This window comes from Numenius arquata, chromosome 2 (genome assembly GCF_964106895.1).
Source record: "Numenius arquata chromosome 2, bNumArq3.hap1.1, whole genome shotgun sequence".
Classification (NCBI taxonomy): domain Eukaryota; kingdom Metazoa; phylum Chordata; class Aves; order Charadriiformes; family Scolopacidae; genus Numenius; species Numenius arquata.
This window is the reverse complement of record NC_133577.1, coordinates 70,748,156-70,770,690: the sequence shown is the minus strand read 5'-3', so window position 1 is coordinate 70,770,690 and position 22,535 is coordinate 70,748,156. Positions and strand designations below refer to the sequence as shown.

The 22,535-nt window shown below is 41.9% G+C and overlaps 1 protein-coding gene across 1 annotated transcript in view; it reads right to left on the bottom strand.

Moving 5' to 3' along the window:
* TBXAS1 (thromboxane A synthase 1) overlaps window positions 1-22,535 on the bottom strand; it is a 233,858-nt gene that overhangs the window by 166,265 nt on the left and 45,058 nt on the right. Inside the window, exon 2 of the mRNA XM_074166688.1 lies at window positions 14,294-14,387. Coding sequence (XP_074022789.1) covers window positions 14,294-14,387 — 94 coding nt within the window. The remainder of the gene's footprint in view (window positions 1-14,293; window positions 14,388-22,535) is intronic.

Genomic DNA, 22,535 nt, shown 5'->3' with positions numbered 1-22,535 from the left:
TCCTCATGAAGATGTTAAAAAACTGTCAGCGCTTGCACTGTACTGTATTTTTTACGTATTTGGTACCAAATTGCCACCACCTACAGAGTTCGGGGTTTGCACATTCTTGGCTCCAAGATGGTCCCATATTGTAATTAGTAGTTCCAAGGTAGGGGCTTTCTCCCGATGGTCCTCAAAGAAAAAGGGACACCTGTCTGGTAAATAGTAAGAAAACAAATTATGGTCCATTTGAAGGGCAAATTCTGTTCAGGAGTAAGAATCAAGATGATATGATGCACTGTTAAAAAATGATGCTAAAAATTTAATCTGACATCAGTTTGTCCCTGGTTTGTCCCCTAGGAAAACGGCCATCCATTCATGCCCTGGGAAGTAAAACGGGCATCCCATCATATCACTGGGGATAGCAGGACACCCTATGAAAGCCATGGAGAATCTCCTGCCGGTGCAACACCTGGCAGCAACCTACTTTCTGCTGGCTGATCTCTAAACCCAGCCCTTGTGCAACAGGTACATCAAGAAATATTGGCACAACCAGAAGATGAAATGACTCCTGATCCACTGCAAGGTCCCCGAGAGCTTTCATAGAGACAGGACAGTTTAGAGGCTGGTTAATATGGGGTTTTTTTGATCACTCTAAAAACTTGGCCTCTCCATCACAGATGTGGGTCAGCACCTCTTTTTCATTCAAGATCAAAATTACGGGGTGGATCTGGAAGTAAAAATAAAAGCAAGACCCAGATGAATAGTGTGTATGTCTATTCATCTGACTCTCTTGCTAAAATTTCAAGCTAAAAATATTATACGCGCACACCCCTACTTATATGTAAGAATATATATATATTTATTCATAGCAACCTCAAGTTATTTATATGACAATGCAGGATGTGCAAGAGAATCAGGTCCTCCAGTACACAAGAAAATATCTCGGCTCCTGTAGAACAGGTCATTTCTAGAGGATGATAGATGAAATTCAATTAAAGGAACAGCTTTGGAGCTGGACATTCAGTTTTGTGACGTGCCAAAATCTTTGTGCCTTGTAAAGACAGACACAGGATAAAGAATGTTAACGGCCTCTTTTTACAGTAGCCAGTTGACAAAGGAGGTGGGAGAAAACAAACCACATAGAAAACAATTGCCAATTTGTGGTCTTGACCATTTAAAAATGGATCCCAAAATAGTCTGCTAAATTGTTTCACCCAGAGCAAAATTACCCATGAATACATATGCATGCACACAAAAACAGCATCTCTTGACGCAGTGCTGATGGTGACTGCAGTCAAGGAAGAAGCGTTATTGCATTCCACATTGTGAAAAGACCACAATGCAGTAATTATTCTGAAAGGTTTTCACAAAGCACAATTATTAAGCTAACATTATCCCATTATTGTTTGTTGCTATGGAGATAATATAATCAATATATTTTCTGGATTGATTTTTTTAATACTAGCTACTAGCACATTGTACAATATAGCAAGATTTAACTCAATGCATTAACTGATTTTAGTTTATGATTGGCAAAGTCTGAAGGCAATAGATTGCAATCCATCTCACACCTATTATTCTATCAAGGCACTTAATGTCAAAATCTCTGCTGCAAAAGCAAGTTTTCCTTGTTGAAAATGAGAAAAGGATAACAAATTTCTCTGAAGAGAGGCAATCTTTTAAGCATTAATTTAACACTTATTCCTATTTTTCCTAAGCCAAACAAAAATTACCAGACTGACTACAGAAGTAGTAGAAAAGCAAGTTGTGCTTGAACTCTCGACTTAAGGTGCCTGTTTATTCCAGCGGGGATGTTTAAGGCATTATCCTCCTCCATGTATTATAAACTTTTCCTGTAGCACCAGGAGGCTCTGAGAAGGCGGCAGCGATTGCGTCGCTGAGCCAGAGCCCCCTGGATGCAGATGCATTTTGCAGCCTTGCCACCACCTCCTTCTGCACAGGCTTGGAGGAGTCACTGGCTACTTGCTCCCACGCTCAGCGAAGACAGAGGGCACTTGGCCAAGTGGTCTCAACGGGTGGTGAAGTGAAACTTTTATAGCCACAGTCCTTAGTTTCCTTGCCCATAATACCACGAGAACAATTAATTTCTTCCATGTCTGCCTCTGCAGATGATAAGCTTTTAGCAAATCAAGTGACTGCCGTGGTCTTAGGACAGTGGTAAATCTGCACAAACCCGAGTCTCAGTCAGACCTCTGTGAGGCAGTAATATAATATATTAAAGAGCCTTCAATTCTGGCAACATTGTTTCAGCCTGTTACCTCTCCCAGGAAGAGAAGGGCTCACCATTGTGCAAGATCTCAAAGCCTTTTAACATATATTTACCATAACTGTCCATAGAAGGATTTTAACAGGTTTTCCTCTCCCATGTGGCCATACTGTGGTAAGTTGCCTTCACCTCAGTCCCAGAGGTGACCTTATTTTGTCAGCATGGTTTTGGCTCCAGCCAAAATTTACATGTGCAGCATGCTAGACTTTGCACAACTAAATAAAAGAAAAGGAGTCATAGCAACATTTGAAAGTAATAACACCTGTTAATTCCTGTGAGAATCATACGGTTAATTAAGCTTTTAGGTACCACAGGGTGGCTTTAGCTGCCTTGGGTTAGGCACCAGTATAAAAGCATTTTGGCTATAGAGTGTAAAACTGCTCGCATAAAATGTGAAATTATTAATCATAGTAATCACAGTAATCCCACCTTTTTCCTTCCCTAAAGGCACCAGATTGGGTGGTCTTGTCTTTCTACTTGAAATGGGCTGGGGCCCAGTAATGTAACTTTTGGCCTGGCTGGAGGGGATCCATCAGAATTGATCACTCACAGATTAAACATGCTGCCTATGCAACACATCTGGCCCTTCTGGCCCAGGGGATAAGTAATAGCGTTAGGAATGCACATTCACAACCCAATCCCTATAAGACTGCTGCGCTGCCACTAACCCGAGCGGAGCTAGGGCCTGTTTCTTAGCCACCCTGTCCTCCATGCTCTGCAGGGCACAGATCATTCTCCTCCATCACATTTCTCAATCATGCCACTTTTATCAAAATGGCTCTGAATTGCTACGTAGGCATGTGCCACGGTGTATAAGACAAGCACATACATAGGGTTGCTTGCCTTCCCACTTTGTTTACTTTTATGTTATTTTATAAATTATTTTTTCTGCTGGACAGGGCTTAGACAAGTAGGTACAATGCTCATTCAAACAGGCTACTCTCACACATGCAGCCTTAAAGGACACCATCTGCTAGTTCATCAGAACAGTAAAACATTGCTTAATACACATCACATTTTCAAATATGAAGAAAAACTTCCTTTGTTTCAAACCACTGACTGCACGCTGTCCACCACAACGCCTTATCATGCAACAGCCCAGAAATTCTGCAAAAATAAAAACTCATTTAGCTGCTGTCAGTCAGGGAATATCAATTTTGATAACAGGAATGATACAATTACATTCCTAAGCAATTGGTCTCAATAACAGGGAGACACCACCTCCAGTAAACTGGCCGCAGGCCTGATTTTACCACTCTCATTCATACCGAGTAGAGTCTACTGGCAAGACCCCCTCCATTTCAGTGCTTAGAGGACTAAGATACTACTTAGCAAAAGTAAAGTAATCAGTGTCCTGCTGCAGAGGCTGAGGCTAATCACACTTTGCTTAGTTACGTTCTGTAATTGCTGCGTATCTTCCTCTAGCCAAGATTACAATTTTCTTTTTTTTCTTTTTTTAATTAATCAAGTCATAACAAAAAATAAATTATCATTGCTCTGCAACACAGGGATTGAACTTTGCTGCTGGAGGCTGATCTCACACATAGCAGAGTCATGGAGCAGTGAGAGGCCTGGCACAGAGGAATCTGTCAAGGGGGAATCCTGTCCCTGGAGCTCAGCTTTGCCAGCCTGGCTGTCCCTGGCCAGTACATTGACCCAGACTTCTACAGGAAGATACTGGGCTCCTATAGCCTGACCTTCCTGACTTTTCCTCACATATACAACACAGCCTTTGCGGGAACACAGAAAGGATGGCCCTTGCATAGGTCGTGCCATGGTGCAAAAGGCTCTCACAAACCTCCTCCTCTACTCCCACCACACCTAAATATAATTTAAACTGAAGCCCTTTGCCCATAGTGATGTGAAAAAGGTGGATTCGAGATGTGAGGTTGGAGGGGAAGCCGGCACCGTGCATTGCAGAGTTCCCTGTGCCAGCTCCGCGGCAGTGCTGTGCGCCGGGAGACAGGAGCTGTTCAAATGTTTTGACAGAATATGCCGATTCCTCGGGAATGTTTTTATTCTAGTCGATGTGCCAATTCTGCACAGATTTCCAGTGGAAAGCAGGCAGACAGTCTGGGTCTGCTGAAATAAAACAACTTCACTCAGAAAGAAGAAAAAGTTGTGTCTTCAGACTATTTTTACTTGATTTGTGATTCGATTTGTTTTAGTCAGTTTGCTGGATTGTTTTCAATTTTACCTGGAAACTCCATTTTCTAGCAGGCTCTAAAGACAGGCCAAAAGGCACCAGAACACTGCAGAAAATTAAACTCAAGCAAAAGGTCTCACAGGACTTTTTAGGTATAGGTTTGTAAGTAAACAGCGCACAGAGAGAAATAGGGAAACCCCAAAAAACTTTACACTAAATTAATGACGTCCTAACTAGAGCTGCTTAGTCTGGTTCTGCAAGAACCCAAACACCTCCATTTTTGCATTTGTGGTTGTCTTTCAAAGGCTTTCTTTTTTCCTTTTGCCTTAGGGAGTTATTTATAGGGCTATTATAATTTGAGGTCTGGTCTTCTCGTGGCAGGTCCTCCATCCAGGAAATGAAATAGCATTAGAAAATGAAATCTTGCGTTTATGAGGTCTTCGAGATGGCTCCCTGGGGCATTGGGGAAAAAAAAAAAAAGGTAGTGAAAAATATAAACACAAATATAACTACAAGATACTTGCATGGTCCCTAATTCTATCTGTCATGAACTATATGAGACTCTTTATTAAAATAGAGACCCCTGGTATAAGGTCATCAACTGTAGCTTTTTTTCCCCAGAGCTCTTACATTTCCCCCTTGTATGCGATCGAGAACCTTTTCCAGCTCACCTTGGCTGCAAGGTGCTCCTGTCCAAGACTGTCCTCAGATGTGGAACACAAAGAAGGATAACTCAACCACCCTTCCTCCAGCTGCTTTGTCGCACTCTTTTCACAATACATTATACGTTGCCAGGTATTAACTGATCAAGGTAGATTTGTTCATCCCTTTGCAAGGTGTAACCTTTGCAGAAATCATATATCAAATCACACATTTCTTGTTAACACCTCTTTGTAGAGCCACAATGTGCCTTATCCTATCCAGGGCTTGCTCTTTCCTCTCAGTATATAGACATAAAAGCAAATGGAGGCAAATCAATGAAGATTTTGTGGTTCCCTATCCCCTTTTCCTGTGTGTCCAAAGGGACACTTCCCTCCAAACCCTGCTCTTGCCATGTATCTTTTTCCCTTTCCTTGAGTAGAACATTATCACCGTGTTTAAAGTTCCACTCAACTTCCCAGAGAATACTTAAACTCCTTAACTCATCATCACATGTGACTTCTTATGGCTCCTATAGCCCAACTTTCATTAATCCTACCTAAATCACCTCTGGCACCATGCTACCTATGAAAAGTTAACAGCTTTGCATATGCCCAGAATTGAAAAAAGCCATCAGATATAATGCATGGAAACTAGGACTTGTGGGTGTTGGTGGATGAGAAGCTCAACATGAGCCGGCAATGCGCACTGGCAGCCCAGGAAGCCAACCGCATCCTGGGCTGCATCAAGAGAAGCGTGGCCAGCAGGTCGCAGGAGGTGATTCTACCCCTCTACTCTGCGCTCGTGAGACCCCACCTGGAATACTGTGTCCAGCTTTGGAGTCCTCAACACAGGAAGGACATGGACCTGTTGGAACGGGTCCAGCGGAGGGCCACGAAGATGATCAGAGGGATGGAGAACCTCCCCTACGAGGACAGGCTGAGAGAGCTGGGGTTGTTCAGCCTGGAGAAGAGAAGGCTCCAGGGAGACCTCATAGCAGCCTTCCAATATCTGAAGGGAGCCTACAGGAGAGCCAGAGAGGGACTCTTTGTCAGGAGATGTAGTGACAGGACAAGGGGTAATGGTTTTAAACTGGAAGAGGGAAGATTTAGATTAGATATTAGGAGGAAATTCTTTACTGTGAGGGTGGTGAGGCACTGGAACAGGTTGCCCGGGGAAGCTGGGGATGCCCCATCCCTGGAAGTGTTTAAGGCCAGGCTAGACGGGGCTTTGAGCAACCTGCTCTAGTGGAGGTGTCCCTGCCCATGGCAGGGGGGTTGGAACTCGATGATCTTTAAGGTCCCTTCCAACTCTAACCATTCTATGATTCTATGAAAGCTCATAAAATAGCAAAGACTAATTTGCAATTATTTTAATGGGGTTTCAGCACGGTTTATTATGAAAAAATGTTGTTGGGAGTATTTTTAAACATACATATAGGTTTCAATTTCTTTTTCTCTTGCTTGTAATTTTATTTTTTTCTTGTCACGGGGCGAGATAAAAATCAATAATGTTCAGTGAGTCATTGTTTTTTTCCTACCTGAATATTTAAAGTTGCACCAGTGCAACCATCCAAAGAACATTTCACTTTTCCCTCTGCCTTAATAGAGATCATCTAAAATCCATGGAATATTTAAAAATTACAAAACGGAAGCAGGAAAAAAAGGTTAATAACAAAGAAACAAAATGAAAAGTTAAAAAGTGCAAGGACAACCCAAGACTGTACCATCCATTTCACTGCATTGCCTGGTGAAAACAGAATGAAAGAGCAGCAATTTGAAATACCTGTTTTAAAAGCACACAGGTTTGTTAAGACTTCCTGTTGAAAAACTACTCTTTTTCCCCACCCCCCCTTTCTTAAACAAAACAAAAACCAACCACAAAAAACCCAGTCAGTTCTCAGACAAACCTGATTAGAATCCACCTCTGGTTGATTCCAGTTTCACATTATCATTTACACTTAGACATGCGCTGACACCTCTGAGGACGTGGAGAATTAGATTAACTTTAGATCTTTATACCTCTTAGACAAGATTGGTCCTTACACTTCCACATCTTTCTAGGCAACTTACATTTATGGATCAAATTGTATAAATGTTTAACCGAAAAAGAGCACTCCGGAATATAATATTTCGTTTATTTCTGACAGATTAAGAGAAGCCCGAGCACGCAATGGCTACTTTGCATCTGTGCCATGTACACAGCTACGGAAGCCCTCAAAGCCCTGCTCCAGCACCCCTCCTGCAAACCCATCCCGCCCTTCCCAGCACTGCATCCATTTGACTACGGGCCATGTCTAAGACCCAATTTCACGCTCAGCACCTCTTAGGGAAAGCTATATTTCATCTTTATGTCCTTCCTGGGGAGGGGAGGAAGGGGGGAGAACCCATAAGGCCATGAGACTTACATCCAGACAAAGCTACCAGGAGGTGATGCCACCCAAGGTGCATGGTAGGCAGTCCAGAAGAAAGAACACAGTGAATACTGGATGCATTCCTGTGCAACCTGCTATAGCAAGGGCGGTTGGACTAGATGACGTCCAAAGATCCTTTCCAACCCCTACCACTCTGTGATTCTGTAAAACCAGGGATTTCACGGCAGACGTTTGAACAGGCAGTTCTCCAAAGCCTTCTATTACTCATTCTAATATAAAGCCTTGCAGAAACCGATCCCAGCTAGTTGCAGCGGATCAGATCCACAAGCAGCTGTATCTTCCTACTCTCGGAAAGGGCGGGGGAAGTATCTTGTTTGCCACCCTTTCAGGCTGACTTGCTGTACAGAAGGCCAGCTTCTTATCTGAAGAGACGTGTCATGTTGTAAACATTTCTAGTGGAGCTTGGGTTAGCAGCACTTGTAAGAAAACCCTAATGAAAATAAATTGTTATGTATTTACCCATATGCTGAGGAGCATATGGCTAATGCATTTAGACACTGCTAATGAAGTTAAGACTCAGCTAAATTTGTTGGCTCATGGATAACAACTGTTCTCAACAACCAATACGAGCCTGCTATAATTTTAGCATTACAACTGATACCTGGCCATTATTGATATGTACTGATCCTGCTGACATAGAAGAACTGGTTTTCTGATTATGGATTTCTCTGTATCATAATAAGAAGGTGAGCAGCATATGATGCCACTGAACTCCAGATTTACAGGTAAACTGAGGAAGTTACAACTTAATCTTATTCATTGCAGCCCTGAGTCTACTGCTTTCTTTTTTAATTTCAAGGACTAAAAAAATTTATTTAGTCCAATCCCATTCTCCTGGAAAGCCAGGAGCATGATCTCTCTTCTTACTTGCTGCGCTGACATGGAGAACATCATCCCCTTTCCACTTAACAGGTAAAGTCCTTCACATACAGCCAGCCATTGCCTCAGCCTTTGCCTCTTCACCTCATGCAGTGTTTAATAAAGCAAGCATAAAGTATGCCAAAAGGAACCACCAAAACATAAAGAATACCAGAACTATGATGTTTCTTGTCAACAAAGTTTGTATCTCCTTCTAGGGACAACTGCTGAGGTCCATGGGAAACACTCACTCAGCCCTGCACAGCAAACAGATGTGGCAGTGGCTCCGGGCAGAAGCCACACAGTCAACACGCCATTCCTTGGAATATGAAAGGGACCCGTTTCTTCCCTCAAAGGAAAAACAGTATCATCCGAAAGGGCAAAAGCATCTGTCATGACCACTACCACCTTCATTGCTTGGGTCACTGTTATTCACCAGCAAAGCAGCAATGATTCATCCTCCTTTTTCTGTCATGGAAAACCTGGCAGTTGCTTTGTGTATCCTAACGCTGTCTCCAGCTTCCATAAACGTTATTTAAAGTTGACATCACATCCAGGGATACCTCACAAACACCACTACCAGAAACACTGAGTGGAAAAAAGCTGTGAACATCATGCCTCTACAGAAGGGCTCCCGAGGCAGGTATGCTGCTCCCCCAGAGGCAGGCTCGCTCTGCTGAGATCCCACAAGCCCAGGGAGACACGGGGGTGAGCCAGAGCACAGCTCTGCCCAACACTCTGCTGAGAAATCAGAGGTCCAGCTCCTGCTGAAGGGTGCAAACAGTATTTAGTCACGTGGTAGACAGCTAATTTTGATGTCTTGGTTTCCTGCGTTAGGTTCCCGCAAACAGATACAACACCGACTTTGTCAGGGTATCTGGCAATGCTAACGTCTGATCAAAGGAGGTAGCAGAGAGTATCAGCTGAAACTAGGAAAATACACCTATTTGAAGGGAAGAGAGACTGGCTTTATAGACATATGAATATAGACACAAAAACATGTCTAACCCCAGGTTTTCTGTCACGTTGCAGGCTGTGACATGGGTAGGTTTAGATCTGCACCACGTGTATTCATGTTACATGAAATGCACACGTACACAGGCCTCCCAGTCACGGGGGGGCTTCCCAGGATGTAAGAGAAGACCTGAGATGCCCCACGAGGTCTGTTCAGGCAGTCAGCAGCCCACGACAGATGCACACAGCCAGCTGGGGAGAAAAAACCAGGTTGGTTGGTGATGCCACAGCTGCCCTTTCTGGTTCCACATGGACAGATATCAAGTGGCAAAACACACACTCCCTATCCCATTCCTCTCTCGTTTATCTGTGTGAAGCATCACAAAACCACATGCAGGCTTTCACTGTCAGTGTAAGCCATGTTATTCTCGTAATTAAATCCAGTCCACAGCCTAAGAGCTTTTCTTCTTCTCTTCCCCTTTCCCCCCTCTTTGCTCCCCTCACCATTTGCCTCTCTCCAACCTTGTTTGGGTTTACATGCTGTGTCATTAAATTCCAGAATAGTAAACGCTGCAGCCTCTCTCTCTAAGCACTGACACACTGCTAGGCTGAAAATTAGACATGAGGTTAATTTCTTTCCTGCAAGGACTCTGCCTTTTATTTTTCTTTACATCCAACTCAAAGGATGCTTTTGGCAGCTGCGTAGTAGAAAAAAAAGATCGTGTTTGCTCTCTGCTTCCTCTCTGCACTCCCCCCTTCTCCACTCCCACCCATCAGCCATAAAACAACACAGCCTAGCCAGATCCCAAACTGAAAGCAAGACAAAGCACCCACACAGCCCCCACTTCCATTCAGCAGAAATGGGCCGCTCCGGGGTAGCCCAGGATCTACAAGTAGGCCAGACAGAAACAAACAGAGTAAACAAAGAGTATCCTGTCCAAGCAGAGAGGGGCTAAAGAGAGCGAAGTCTTTCATTAAAATGCAAGGCAGGGATACAAGCACACAGCCAGTCAAAAGCATCACTGGAGCTTGCTAGGAGTAACAGGAGGAAAGCAACACATGATCACGCCGTTATAAGGACCCAAAGCACATCACCCAACTGTACGCAGGGCGCAACTGCATATCCCGCCTACCAAGGACCAAAACAAGGCAGCCAACCACACACCTACCACCACCCCAAAACACCAGAGACGCCAGCCCCATGGCTGCAGCAGCAGAGCGCTGCTCTCCGGAAGGCTAAGTAGGGAACACTGCACACAGGTACAGTACCAGGCGACCAGAGCCATGCAAATGTCAGAGCCAATGACATTTAAAAACAGCATCGCTGCCTTTTTAGAAATGGGATGGGAAAGGGAGAGAAAAGCACAGCACAGCCATAGCAACAGGTCAAGTGTTTGCCGTGGTTCTTTGGGAGGAAGGGTAGTGCACTGCGTGTGCCTTCTCAGCTTTCAGTGCATTTGTCACGTAATAAAATCATTAGCCTGGGATTTAATAGGAAAGTTTTGTTTATTTTTTTTCTGCAACCTGCTGCTCTGAAGCCCATGCAGATCCATGTGTGAAAGTCCATGCTGTGTATACCCTTCTGTCTCCTCTTACGCGGCTATTGCAAACAAACCTCATGGTTTTCCACAGATTGGTAGGAAAAATGCAGTGTGTGAGGAGGTGGGGGGAACAGTCAGGAGTTTCTAGCAAAACAGTGGTCTGTCTGCTGCAAGTCCGCTCAGTTATTGGGAAAATTGAACATGCTGCTTTTTTTAAACAGTCTAATCATATTTACTATTACATCAGACTTACCCACTACAAATTGTTCTCATGCAATGGAAGAATTTTTAATCTAATATCTTGGACTCGGATAATTTCCCAGCTGCAGAATTGCAATAATTTCCTATCTTCTCATTTTTGAGATAAGCCAATTAACTTGGATATGTTTTAGTTTCAGGGTGCGATTATCTTCCTTTATTGTACTTGAGAGAGAAGGGGTGACTTACAGTAAAATAACTTTGTTTTCCCCAAATCAGCTCTTAAAGTTTGCTTCTCTCTCATGGAGATAGGTCTTTCCTGTTGCATTTCCCTTAGCCCCTTAACTTCCAGGATTTCCTCTTTCTCTCTCAAAGACACTATATTAACAGCAACTCTTATTTTACTCAAAGAAAATACACCATTAGAGAAATCGCTGAAGTAACTTTCGAATGTATTTTAAAGAAGAAAATTTTTTCTCTGTGAAATTTTTTAAAGGAGTTTATTAAAAAAAAAAATCACACAACCCAGCACTACTGGTCAAATCCTGCTCACATTGTTCATTTGTTTTCAGGCACACTTACAGAAGAAGAATAGCAAAAAAGAGGATGATATGGCCTGATGCTCTGTTCACACATAAAATGAACAGAGGAAAAACAGGAGCCTCTGTTCACTTCAGTAGGACTGAGTTACACCCGAGTAAGGGAGAAGACAAGCAAATTCTTGAATTTATTCCATTGCAAGTTGAAAAATACTGCTTACTCCCACAATTTTGTTAAGAGCTTTTGATATTTAAAGTTTTTTCTTCAATCCCCAGGTCCTAGATTTACTTGAATATGTCAAAGGGACTCCCTCTCCTCCTTTATCTTTTCCTTAAGTTTCTAGCAATTATATTCTAAGAGGAAAGCCTGAAACCATGAGGACACTTTTTGGATAGAAGGTTGTATATGTTGTAGTGCTTTGATTTCTCTTTGTCTTCTAGATCTCATTGTCGTGCAGGGATTTTCAACCTGTGTTGATTTGGAGACCAAATTCAACACTGGAAATGTATAAATTACACATATGCAGATTCCCATACAGCACGTATCAATTCATTCCTCTCAGTCACCATTCATGAAACTCCTCTGAAACAAATAGTTCATGGGTTAAAAACTGATAGTCTGGTGATTTGATGTGTGTGATTTTAGAGTGTGGTTTGTGCACTTTCCCTATACAGCATTACTGATACCAAGAAGGAACTTATTTAAAAAGAGACTCTCTAAAAAGCCAGCCCAGTGAAAAGACATGGTTGCATGAACACGTAACTGCGAGAACTTCTTAATGTTATAGAAGTAGTGACAGAACAAATCAGTGTTTTACTACTTCCTATGGAAAGGGTAACTCCAGCCATCAACAAACCGCTGCACGAGCAGCGGTTCTCCTCACAGCTAAGCCCCTAAAACCATCCCCATCCCCAGGAAGGTGATGGGCAAGCTCTGGTTCTCCCCTGCTGGAGAAGGGAAAGTGGAAGCTGTCCTCTACTGACTGCAGTGAGAGCACTTGTGTCCCTGAAAACGCTCTCATAGAGAACAGCCTGCAGTATAAAAGCAGCTCTCCTATTACCAGCGGGTTGCTATGGGCACTATTTCTAAGAAAGCAGCCATAGGAGTAGATCCAGAAAACATGGCAAAATATATGAGGGAAGAAAGAAAAATTACAAAGAGCCTGGACTCATACCTACCTGTTTCTACTGGCAGTGATAGGACTATAGACAGACAGGAAGACAGACAGTGAAATATTGTAGTGCTGGACATACAGCCTGGTGAAGTTTGTAGTTTTGCACCACTCAACTCTGTTTAAAAAACCTGTCTGGAATTATTATTTCTTACTCCAAGGTACAATTTCACAGCTACCTTCAATTTTTATTTTTCCTAAAATTAGTAAAATCAAGTTTATCTTTTCTTCATTAGCTGCCTTTAAGTGAATGCAACTCTGGTAATGAAATTTGCCTAACAGATCATAGATAACAGTTCGCAAAAACTTTCCAGTTGTATGTGGGTACAGGGCAAGCCTATCTGCAACATATCAAAGTAACTTAGCCTCCAGACACCTTTTCCTACAGCAAGTGTTAGCAGGTGACTAATCATAACTGGATTTTGTCACTAAAGAGCTACAGAACAAGTAACTTCATGCCATCCAGCTGAATTTAGACTAGAACGGCAAGGGTGAGCTGGTCTGTTCCATACCACCAGCATCTCCTGTATGTTAAAAGTCACCCTGTCAATTCCAGTTCAGATTAATAAAGAGCAGATCAACTCTACCTTTTATGCTATTTTCTAAATGAAATCAGATGTACATGTAAAACTGGTATTTAAATGTGTTTTATCTAATAACGAGTCACGATATTGACAGAACAATCACCATGAAGACTAAGGTAAGAGGCACTATATTCTCATTAATAATTCAAATCTCAGCATGGATATTGATGACCAGGCACTTAAAAGAGGAAGCTGGGCAGCAGCTGGAGTTAGTCTAGATTTCCTGAAAAGTTGCTGGAACGCAAGAGCAATGCACAAGAAAGATCTTACTGTAAGATTCAACCAGAGAAATGGCAGCTCCTTGTTATTAAGAGATCTTGGACCCTTAGAAGCATTACTGAAATTGTGCAAGGAACAAAAACACAGCATTAGCAGACTAATGAAAGGTGATAGGTGAGAAAAATAAGGGAATGAAATCTGGAGGCAGAATTCCGGTACTTCCCCTCCCTCCCAGTCCAAGACGGCAACACTGGGGACACAGATCAAAGGTTCAATTAGGTTCAGTGGTACCTAATTCCAGTTGCTGCTCAGGAGCAAGCAACATCACAAGCTTTAAAATAAATGCGTACGCTCAGCAAAAGCACAAATGAACAGAAAAGTCAGAGGAGCCAAAAACCACTCGGAACAAACTGGTTGGGGCTAGTTAACATAATCTGCTCTATTCACATAACTAAGTTTGTTTCACTGAGGGCACGAACTTTCTTGGAAAAGCTCAAGTGATTAACTGCGGGAGCTTACACATTTTCTTTCCCTCAAGTTTATTTTACCCTGAAATTAGAGCCTCTTACACACAACAACTTCTACAAATTCACTTAAAAAGCTGAGTTTTGCTTGTTCTTCCCAGAAGGAGAAGCTTGAAGAAGTGGTACCATTGAAGTGTAGGATTCCTTTCAATTCCTCCTACCTCCTTATCCATTCTTCCCATCGCTTTCATAGACACGAAGAAAACGATATCTTACCTCACGGAAAAAGAGCAGGTTTCCAATGAAAGGAAGAGGTGGAGGATGTCGGATCCCTACTTTGCTTAGTTTGGAGAATGCAGACGTGGAGTACCTGGAAAAAATAACATAGTATGTTAATTTTGGATCATGTCATGATAGTACTTGCCACAGTAATTAGTTCAGACAACTTCCCTGGGTTCGGGGAGGTAGAAGATGCTTTCTGTGTTGGCCAAACAGAACTGCCAAGGTAGTGACATTGCTCAGCAGCTCCTCAGGTCACAGAAAAAAAACACAATACACTGGTGCTTCTGAGGGAGCAAAAGAATGAAGGGACTCAAACACAAGCCTGAAAATTGAGCAGTGGAAGTAGAGAATTGCTCCTCTTCCCACAGAGGGTCTTGTAAGTCAGAGGTGATCTCCAAAGCTACATGAGGTTACAAACAAGATCAAAACAGGCATTTGGGGTTTGACTGCTGTGGTACAGCTGGGAAAGGAACAAGACAGATCTTCAGGCTATTATTGTCGTCTTCCGTCACTGCTACCTATACAGACCACAGAACAAGAATTCAAACTAGTCTCAGTTGTGTGTGAGCCAAGACACTGTCAGTACGTTCAAGCCAAGCCTAGTATTTGGGCCAGATATGCTGATTAAGTGATTTTCCAGCTGCCAGTCAGCAAATTAAACAAAGATAAAAAAATACAGGGAAACAAAACCCAGACTGAAAAGCTTTATGCATCCCTTGTTTCAGATGAAACTGTGGCATGTTGACAGGGACAATACTGGAAAAAGAGAAAAAAGAAAAACCCAACCCCAAAGTCTTTTTTGTTTTCCTCCCCTCCCCCTTTCTCAATACAAACAATGGATTTAAGTCAGTGGACTTCAATTAATGAAACCTGAAGGAGCAGGAGCTAACAGCAGCAGCTTCGATTAGCCAAAGACACAGAATAATACTGAATACTATCAGGCTGAACACTATCACCAGAGGATCAGGGTAAGAGATCTTTAAGATTAATAAAGGCTGTGTCTCTATTAACACTTTACCTCAGAGCAATAGCATAGTTTTAAAGCCCTCCCCCCTGTGTGATGGTTCTGTGTCTGGGGCAGTTTTGGCACACGCAACCAGACTTTTTTGAGAGGAAACTGAACTTGAAGCTCTGCTCCAATACTTCATTTCTCAGCATGGCAGGTCTGAACTAATAAGCAGTCCTTCAGCTTTGAACCCCAGGTGCAGCAGGACTGTTTAGTCCTGGGGAGCAAATTAAATATAGCCCAAAATGAAAACTGTGGACTGCATATAGTGCAGGGGTCATGATATCAACTTCTTTAGTCTGTCAAGTCTGCAAGTCATCTGACATAACACAGAGACAGCAGAAGCTGGGCCTTCAGATCCCAATGGGCTGACTCCTTCTTAGTCCCAGTGTACAGCCTTGTTGACTCTGAAGGTTATGCTAACCCATTGCTATGACTTGGATCTCTCCTCCTTCAGGTCCCGTAATCGACACATCCCTCATTTGAAATGCCCTACATGACGAAAGCAAGAATATACTGGTCTAACCTAACAGGCAAACAGTGCACAATTCCTGGGGGTCAGGGAGGATGGGGGAGAGAAAAGAAGAGTTGCTGTCAGAAAGTGCTCCTTTCCTGCAGGTGGAGAGAATGGCGCTGTGAAATGAAATATATAAAATTAAGAGAATTAAATCTCATGTGACTGGCAAAGCAGAATGAGACTTAAGTTCCAAGGTTTTTTTGTATTTCTGTTTCCTGAGAAGATTTCCTGCAGCACAGTACCTGTTCTCTTAATGGGTTTTCTTTTGTCAAGATATTTAAAAAAAAAAAATCATAATCAGAAATACAGATTTGACAATTTTTAAATAGCAACGATGTTCTTTTTATGGGGCAGTGCAAACCACTGCAAAACCAAACCCTCTCTATAGAAATGATGCATTTTCAGTCTATGCAAGGGCACTATTTCTGTGTGACAGGGTATCATGGAATAAATACACAGAAGTGGACATTTACTACACGTTTTATACATATTATTGACTCTTGGGATACTTAACCACTTTTTAAAAAATCCAAGAATTTTCCTTATTGAAACAACTAATACTCTTTGGGGAAAAATATTTTAACTTCAAAACAACAAACAGCCTACACGATACATTTTCTTTGCAAGAGAGGATTTTTTGCTGCTGTTTGAAATCTTACTAAAGTGTCACAGCAAAGTCCTCATCTTCTGTATGCAAACAGTGGAAAAGATTAAAATCTCTCTCAGTGGAAACCCATCAATTTTTCAGCATTTGATCCTGGATGTTTTCACTGTAAAACACATAGCAGATGACAAAACACCAGGCTGGGCTACAGTTAACTCCTAATTTCATTGTAGAATGGACACTCCATAGACTCCTTATCTTCATGGTCTGCAAAGTAAACTGTGGCTGTAAGAGCCTTATGCTACACAAAGCAAACAATGTGATCACCAAATATTTTAAAAGGAACAAAACTAATGAGTACAGGGCACCCCGTTTCACAAGACAAGAAACACCCAGGTTCAGAAGACAATTTATGCTTAGATGAGCAGTTCATCTTTGTCAGCTTCTGAACATTACTGCAGCTCCATACAGCCAAGGATTTGCTTACCCTTTTCCCTTCCTAACATGGTTTTCTGTGATGCTTTTTATTCAGTTACATTTGAAGTACGTTTTCAAAAGGTAAGGAAACACAGTTCACAATGAGACAGGAAACAGAAGCGCTGTAGTCAAGCTACACACTGAAATACAACAATGAAAGGGTAGGCCTAGCAGGAAAAAAAAGAAATCTCATCAATAAATACACCTAGCTCTACTCTATGATTACACAATATTTCTAGTATTGTTGAAATATCTGCAGTTTCACAGAAAAGACAGTATGCAAGCCCTTAAAGACCGATGGTGCTGCATGCACAAAAGAGGGAAAATCTAACATTGCACAGGTAATCTTGACCTTGGCCATTTCTAATGTAACAGCTTATGTTCTGCAACCTTAAATAGTATTTTAAGAGCCTTTTCCCCCACCTCTGCAATATATCAGTTCATTCCCATCATTTTGGGTGGGGGAAGAGAGAGAAAGGAGTGACTTGGAGCTTCTTTTAAAAAAGAAGAAAATAAAAATTGACCACTGTAACACACGATGAACATCAGCAATACATGAATCTGACAGCTTTGTGGCACAAACCTTTATCTTTTCAGCCAGAAGCAACTGCTAACTCGAACAGGCTAATTTATGTGATTCGGCTACTCAGCACACCCATGACGCACACTTGGCCAGTGACTCGCTGAGCTGCGTGCTGAGGGCAGGGGGAAAAACAGTGGCCAGCTTTTGTTGCTGGGAAGGGCAGGTGGGCTTGAAGCTGGAAGAGTGCAAACAAGCAGGGTTGCCTTGTAGACAGTCACAAAATGTTCATCTGCGGAAGCTGCACCTATAAATGAAACAGTTCTGAGCCTGCCTTGTAACCATCAGGAAGTCTTAGTTCTCGCTCTGCCATTTAACACACTTCTGTGTTGCCTTATCATAAAAATTAATCTGATAGCAGGCAACCTCCTGCTGCTGCTGTGGGTGCACACTAAGGGTAGACAACCAACCAATGGACTGGAAGACCCAAGTAAAATGCACAATCTTGAAATAGAAGAGATACTGAGAGGTGACCATGACCAAAGATAAGGAACAACTTCTGTACAAGAAGTAAGCAGACAGGCTATAATCTTAACACTGGAAAAAGAAGCAACTGATGCAGGATATGGCAAATACCTTTAAGATCCTGCATGGCTTCGAGAGAATAAGTAAATAATTATTACTCACTGTTAAATAAAAATTATTAAACCCCACAAATGAATATTCAGGTGGCAGGATTAAAAATGAAGCACTTTTCCAAATAACCAATATACTAACTATGGAACTCCTTGCCATGGGATGTCATCTATTCCGGAAGCTTAAAAAGCTTCAAAGAGTGATTAAATAAATTAATGAAAGGAGAAAAAAAAAATAATAATAAAAAAAAAAATCAGCAAGCACTTTTAATTCATTAATTTAACCAATGTAAGAGAGACACATGGAAAAGATTAAAGTGAAGGAGGGGAAATTAATGAAATTTATTCTCCTAAGCATGGAACTAGTCTATAAGCTTCCAATGGCAAAATAAGAGATTAGACTGTTATAAAACTTAAAAGATAAAACCTCAGACACTTCAGTTTTCTTAAGAGGAAGAGAGGAAGGAGTCTTTGTGTGAAGGGAGGGGCATGAAAAAGGATAAAACCTGATGGTAGCAATATTTACTGGACAATCTAGCACATTCTCACTCAAAGGAGAAACATACCCTAATATTTACACATGTAGGGCTTCCTTCACAACTATTAATTTAAAACCCTGGCATTATATTTTGAACGAAGTGACAAGACATCAGAAGGAACCAGAGGAACAGCAGTAATGAAGCAGATCAATAAACAATTCAATAACTCTTTGAAGACGTTCAAATGGTCTCTCAGAGCTAGATACTCTCTGTATATATTAAACACGACTGTTAAAAGAAAGTTAATATGCCAAATACATTCCTGTAGGCCAGCATGGCACATTAAACTCTCTGAAATATGAGCTTCTCTCCACAAAGCACCATGCAAAAAAATAAGGAGAAATAGTTAAAATCAACAGATAATTAACATAAGTTGTGATGGATATATAAACAACACAACTAGACAACTGCCCAGCCAGGTCAGTACTGATCAGTACTGCGAGAAAAAAGTACTATAGAGTCTACCATTAAGTGCAATCAATTTGTGTAGCGGATAACATTACAGAGTTGCCAATTCTGCATCAGAGTTCAACATACTATTGAAATTACTCCAAATTTCTCTCAATAGAGAAAGTGCGTCATTCCTTCTACATTTAAGTAATGTACAACCTAATAATATCTGAAAGCTATAAACTAGGACACTCAGAGATAAAAAAGTGATGTTATTTAATCTCATTGTTGGGAGCTGGGAGGTGCGTTATTTTGGAAGACTGAGTGGGAAAACAAAGTATTTTGCTGAGATAATGGAAATCATTCCTGCCAAATGAGAGATAATCATCATGCATTTTCACCTATTTGCCTCTATTTACATATACCGACACCAGATCCCAGTAAACACTGGAATATATTTTGCTTACAAAGTAATGATAATATACAAAATAATTGTAGCCTCCCCTAACAGTACAGTGATGACTTATATAAAATATACAAGCACTCCTGGGAGCACTGCCTAGAAAGCTGGTCTCACCAAAACATTGATATCATCCCTGAGCTAGCTGCAGAGTTGGACTTTCTGCTCTTGGTGTTCTCAGGGAAATTTTGCCTTACAAATACTGCAGCAGGGTCACTGGAGAGCTGCCATCACACAAGTCTTTCCTCTTGTCTGATGCTCAAGATATTTAAGACAGAAAATCATTATCTGGTCCCATTCTGATAGAGGAACATGCAGAACCCAGATCTTGCAACTGGGTGAGTATTGCAGCCATAAGCGGATCCCACCCCAGATGGATACAACCACCTCTGGTTATTACCTCCAGAAAGCGTACTCACCAAAAGAAAACCAAAACAAAACACAAAATTAAATCAGCTGTCCATCCTCAAAAGACAGGTAGGTCCTGAAGCGTTCTCTCACAAAGCAGAAGAGAGAAACAATGGGGAAAGTATCTCTCTCTCATAACCTGTTCTACTAACCTTAGTCAACAAGAGTTATCAAATTGCTCTTTACTGTTACCTAGCAGTACCCCTGATGGAAAGTGAGGTTTCTGTTGAAAGAAAATACACTTGGTTGTGTAGAATACCAGGCTCAGAGTAAAGAATTATTACTATTTGAGTACTGCAATTTCATTTTTGAGCTCAATGAATCTATACTTTTTAACTATGAATTTGTAGGGCTATAATAGTAGTTTCAGAGATAATGAGAACTTCCATGTAATGCTTGCTCTCCTTAATCACTTGCATACACCACCAGTGTTCTAATTTTTACATAATTGCACAAGAAAAAGACTGACATTACACACTTGCACATTCTGCCTCCACAGGGGCAGATGTTTTCCAGGTGCAAAACCTAAATGATCATAGGATTATTATTTCATTGAAAGACTTGCTAATGCACCAGGAACAGCGTGCAGGAAAGGTCAAATTATGTCCCCAATATTAAATTTATATGTCATCTATCTTCTAACAACCATTTTTTAATCCATACTGTTCTGGTCTGCTGAACAATCTTTTTAGTGTTTCTTACTTTAAGAGAACTGATAGGCTCAAGGGACTGGTTGTAGTAAGGCTGCAGGTTGTCACTGTGTTTAAAGTTTCGGGCATTACTTTGATTTAAAAAAAAAAAAAAAAAAAAAAAAGAAAGAAATTAGCAGTGAATCAAGGCCAATTAAATGAAAAAGCCAATACAGAGAAGCAACATGCTTCACCATGCTCCAGAGTAGCCCTGGGAGAGACAGATGGTCCGTACAGCAGGCCAATGACAATATTTCATCACCTCTCTCAGAGTGCAGCCCCTTCACACTGGGCACTTCACACTTTATTTCCAAATAAAGAGGAGACGAACAAGAGTCATAAATCCACAGCTTCAGCCCTTCATCATTGGCTCAACACCTTTAAACAAAATGACGGAGGTCAACTGCAGAAGAGTCTGTTGCCTCCTTATAGAAGCATATATCCTTGGGAAAGGAGGCGGGACCTCCACCCCCTGTGGATGCAAAGGGTGGTCTCCTCACCAGGAGGAGTGTCCACAGCAGATCTGAAGTCTGGTGCGTATCTGAGGCCATACACAACGCCCACAGGAAGCCTGAGTCAGAGCTGATAGATACCCTCAGCTCCAACGTCACAGCCCCGCTGCCCTAACCACAGGCCTAGCCTTTCTTTCACTCCCTCGGACCACCAGTACCATACCTTTCTTAAGGAGAAATTTCCTCTTCCCCCATTTTATTCCCACAGATATTGCGAGGCACACAGAAGAAAATGGTACCACCTCAAGGCCATAAATGTTCTTGCTCCAGCCAGGAACACTGACATTTGCATAAACAGGTGCATTGTTAGAAACACAGTTTTCAGAAACCATAGTAAAATTTCATAAAGTGTTTTATTCCTCCCCACGTAATTACATATCTTAATTTTGTAATTGGACGTCTTAATTGCATAATTAAAAGGACATGAAGTTTCAGCTTAATTAGTCTTCCTAATTGTTATGCAGGTTCATATCCTAGTGACGCACCTCCGTTCGCAGAAAACATGGCGCCTGTTTCTGTATGCATCTCAACCACTCCTACATACCATGAATAATGGTATGGACGAGGGACGCAGTTTCATGTTTAAATCGAGGGAGGAAAATCTGCTTGGGAGTCTGATCATTCTGGCTTTTCATTGCCATGAAGGAGGTACTGCCTAGGCTGCTGGCCCATTATTTCATAGGGTCAAAAAAGGCGTTGCGATGCTATGGTGGCTGCATTTCTGAAATGCTATCTTGCATGCACATCAAGTAGTGATGTGCCCTGCAGGCAAAGCCAAGTTGTATTCCCATTAGTACGTACCTACCTCAGCTGCCTTTCATTTTTTAATCCATGCAGTTCTAGTCTATCAGACAACTTGCTTGATGTCTGTTGCTGTCAGGGAACTGGTTTTAGAGCTCAGGTCTTGTACCACATTCCTCAACAGCAACAGTACGTTCAGAGCCACTCAGTGCTATTACAGACCAGCTGGCACAAGGGCTGCATGGAGTCACACTGTGCCAGGGAAAGCCCTGAGAAAGACAAAATTGCTTCAAGAGGCTCAATGTCTCCCAGTGCTTTTGGGCCTGAGATGTCTTCCTTGACTGAAGGTGAGGTCCTTCCTGCCTTTTTGAGACCAGCCTGTCAGCGTACATATGGCAGTCACTAAAGCATAGACAGAAAGAGTTACTGGAACAAACCGCCAGGCATCTTCCCCACTTGTAGTCTCAAACGAGGAGCTCTGACAGACTGCAGGGACAATTCACCTCCCTTTAGACAGTTCTGGATAAATGCAGACAAACCTCATGATTATACAACACATGAAATAATTATTTTATGTATTTATTTTTAAGTTAACATCAAGGGGCCACCATCCATCCAGTGCACTGAACGTGGCAGAGGTCCTGCTGACCAGAAACAGATGTGATCAGAGCACCAGAGATCATTTCATAGTGTACAGAGAGCCTGAATTAATGGTCCACAGCCCAACTTTGTTCTGGC